Source organism: Olea europaea, unplaced genomic scaffold (assembly GCF_002742605.1).
Source record: "Olea europaea var. sylvestris unplaced genomic scaffold, O_europaea_v1 scaffold188, whole genome shotgun sequence".
NCBI lineage: Eukaryota > Viridiplantae > Streptophyta > Magnoliopsida > Lamiales > Oleaceae > Olea > Olea europaea.
Genome location: NW_019236598.1, coordinates 87,008 through 90,789, shown reverse-complemented (window position 1 = coordinate 90,789; position 3,782 = coordinate 87,008). Strand labels below are relative to the sequence as shown.

Here is a 3,782-nt window from a genome sequence, read left to right as displayed (position 1 = left end):
TTGTCAAATTCAGAGCGCGATGGAGTTAAACTCATAGCTCATAATCGAAATGTGTCATCATGTAGATTGGGAATCCAGGAACTGAAGAAATTGGGAGGATCTTAGTTGACCCCAAATCAGTGCAGTTCTACCAATAATAAATGGCTAAATTCCATGTTCTTCCCTAAATTTGATTAAACTCCTATCGATACATGTCTCGTGTTTCGAATGGTTTGTTATTAAAGATATGTTTCGTGTCTACACATCATTAATATTGTTAATGCATTTACAGATTCATTTTTTAGTAAATGTTTCAACCTGAAGTGATAGCAGATTACAAAATATTTAATTAATTAAAAGGAGAATATGGTATGCTATGCATTGGTACTAAGTATCAATTACATTATATGTCAATCCGTTGATAGATAATGAATTAATTTCAAATATTAAGACATATTGTAAATTTATTCATCAATATATAAACGTGTCATGTCACTAGTGTTCACATAAGTTAAATAATGCTTAGTAGATCATTTTTCATTCAGGCCCGATGCATGTTTGGGGTGGACTATGGAGCATTGGAGAGAGTATTGGGCTTTTTGCATAACGGGCCTGGACCGCCTAAATATCCATTTCTTCAGTGTTTTGTTGCTATGACAGGAGAATTAAGCCATGTGATAAAGAATTAGGGGTTTGTTAAAGATTTTAATAAAAGTTAAAGAAAGATTGTGATAAAATTTGATGAACGACCCATTTGGCAAGACTTTTGAAAAGTTAAAAATTGTATCTGAAATTAAGAAGTTTTTTAACCTGTTTAGATAATTCTCGAAAGGTATTTTATTTAGTGAGAAGAATTTTTAGGTCAACTCCTTGAAAAACTCTTTACAACAATAAAATCAAAAGTAAAAGTCTTATCAAACGGCCTCAAAATATATAATTATAAATTAATTATTGAGTTTGATATTAAAACTTTTAAGCAACTTTTAAAGACATTCCAAACAAGCACTTATCCAACATTTAGCAAATTCCAATTGATTAAAGGATTGATAGAAAATATTCCATGCCTCCCTCATAATATTCTTCCCTGTCTGCATGTAATATGGCTTAAACAAAAGATGATATCAGCAACTATTAACATAAGATAATTAAGTCAACCCTTATTAGCATGTACTGTACTGGCTTATGAAATCAGAACCGTCGGTGGTGAATCAAGGGGTCGACTGTTTAACTGATCTCCAGATTATCATACCCACAGTGATGTTAGGTTCATAATTATATAGCTAATCCACCTTGAAGCTATACATTCTTTTGTATTTTATATATCCATTAGCTAACAATTCTAAGGGAAAAAGTCAAAATCTTGTTATTATTATGTCCACTCTTGTTGAGTATTGTATATAAAATATGTATTATTCTTTATTCTCATTGGTGTCTGATCATCAAACCTTGAATCACTTAGGGATCCACCTTGAATTAGTTAAGAGAGACTTTTTTTTATCTAAACCAAGCATGATGGTACAGAAGATTCATCCTAAGCCCCACACACTGAGGTCGAACCAAGAGAGATGTTATCTAAAAATATGGTCGTTGACACAATTCCTGACATTTGATCAAGAGAAAGTTATGATGGCCTTAGGTAGATGTCTATAGCCTTAGTTTTACAATGATCCATCAACCACCGAAGCCTCCGACCAATCAAAAATCTTTCGGAAGAAAAGTCGAGAACTGTAACTTGATATGATTAGAACAACAAGCTCCAGTATGGTATTTTATATAAGAGGAAAAAATCTCAATGAAAAAGGTCGACTTGTCTAAATTCCCTTTATACTAATTGTACCAAACTTTAAATTACATCTTTGTCATATCAAATTCCACCAAATGCTACACAATTATTCCGTAAAGTAAAATCTTCCTTAAGTTGATTTGAAAAGTATCATGATAATTCTTATTTTCGATTAAACATTTGCTCAACACTTAAAACGAGGTTGTTTGTCACACTTACTCGTGACAATCCAATATATCTCCTAGTCTATACATAAATGTAAACTTTCCATTTTCTTTGCCTAATTTATGTCATACAGATGAAGCTGTCTCAAATAATTGTTTATGAGGTTAGTATTTAGGGTCCCTCCAATATAACACTTTGAATTTATATATCTCTACTCCAAATTCCTTTGCACAACATTTTTCCAAACAGAGTCAAGGGTTTCTATCTCTTCCACCGCCACCCCTCTCTTAACACATACGCACAGACAGTGAGAAAAGGCCAATTTGTTTTGTAATGTCAAGCAGCAACAAGAAAAGGTACATTCTCAACACAGTGGCAGTGAACCTGGGATGCAGCACTTGTAGCAAAAGGCCAAGGCTCTCCAGCATATTCCGGCCAAAACCAAGGGAAAAACCCCAGTTCCACCACCACCAACCTCGCCAACACGACTCTTCTTCAAGCTCCTGGGATGCCACCAAATTTTCCTCCACCGCAGACACCCCACCGGTATACTGCTCCTCCGAACCAGAGTCAGACATCAAAAGCCTTCAAGCTGTACAAGGATTCGGAAAGATTGGAGGTGAAAGCTTGGCAGTGGAGAAAGACTCCGACGACCCGTATCTCGACTTTAGAAACTCAATGCTGCAAATGATTCTGGAAAAAGAAATTTACTCAAAAGATGATCTTAAAGAGCTCCTCAACTGTTTCTTGCGACTAAATTCACCATATTACCACGGGATCATTGTCAGAGCTTTTACAGAGATTTGGAATGGGGTGTACTAAGTAAAATCTGGTTCTCCAGACTTGAACTTATAGGCTATAAAACCTTTGTCATTTTTAGGGTGTCGTTAGCGTTAGTACGAAAATAATCTGAAAGAATACTGTGGTTCTATTTCTTTATATGTAACACCAGTTTTTAGGAAAAAGTATTATGTATTTATAGTCTTTTTTTTTTTTTTTTTTTTTTTTTTTTTTTTTTTTGATAACCCACTTTTTTTTTTTTTTTTTTTTTTTTTTTTTTTTTTTTATGATAACCCAGGTGTCCCAACTTAGCCGGACTAAATCCTGGACCTCTAGCCCCCGGCCCCTCAGTGACTAGTGGAGGTAAATCGCAGGTTGTGCCCTTGTTGGTTCCCAGGTTCCCACATGGCTTTTACTCCTTCCCCAAAGGGACCCTCCTCCATGGTTATTACATCACCAAGCTGCTCCAACCCTTCCTCTGGTTATTACATCACTTGGCTGCTCCAACCAGGAATCGAACTCCCCACACTTGGTTCCAAAGCCCCCCAATGTAATTGTTCCGCCAACTTGGATGTGCCCTGGGGGCTATGTATTTATAGTCTACATAATTATCTTCGGTTGACTTGATCCATTATTCATATACCTCAGCTCCGAGAATAGAAGTGGTTCGTTTTCTTTCTATAAGCAATTCAAGATTTCGTTTGTGTACATGTTGGCAATTTCAGAAAATGGAATAATAGTATGTATCAGCCAGTAAAAAATTTTAGCAGTGCAGTAGAAGTTATTAGTGAATGCAAATTTTTTTTCTCTCATTTAGTGTTTTGTTTATTATTGTTATTCCCATGGTTGTCTAGACAGATATATAACTCATCTATTAGTAGGAGTGCGACATCGATTATGAAGAAACATTTGCTCCAGTTGCTTCATACCCTATAGGCTGTTCCACATATTCATTATTTGTGTTTTTGGGGGGTCCAGCTTAACCTAACGAAGGTAAAGTTGTAGAAAAATTTGGCGGTTTTGGTCTATTTTCTTTAATAGTACGTACATTTGACGTTCGAAAACTACACAATAG

At 35.4% G+C, this 3,782-nt stretch overlaps 1 protein-coding gene across 1 annotated transcript; it reads left to right on the top strand.

The window, feature by feature from the left end:
• Window positions 1-1,858: 1,858 nt before the first annotated feature.
• On the top strand, window positions 1,859-2,912 carry LOC111378844 (transcription repressor OFP6-like). Its single transcript, XM_023002124.1, has one exon. The coding sequence runs from the start codon at window positions 2,261-2,263 to the stop codon at window positions 2,747-2,749; it is 489 nt and encodes a 162-aa protein (XP_022857892.1). The 5' UTR covers window positions 1,859-2,260; the 3' UTR covers window positions 2,750-2,912.
• The last annotated feature ends 870 nt before the right edge of the window (window positions 2,913-3,782 follow it).

Bases quoted from the DNA above. Each gene is read 5' to 3' on its own strand.
- LOC111378844 (XM_023002124.1), top strand. From the start codon at position 2,261: ATGTCAAGCAGCAACAAGAAAAGGTACATTCTCAACACAGTGGCAGTG.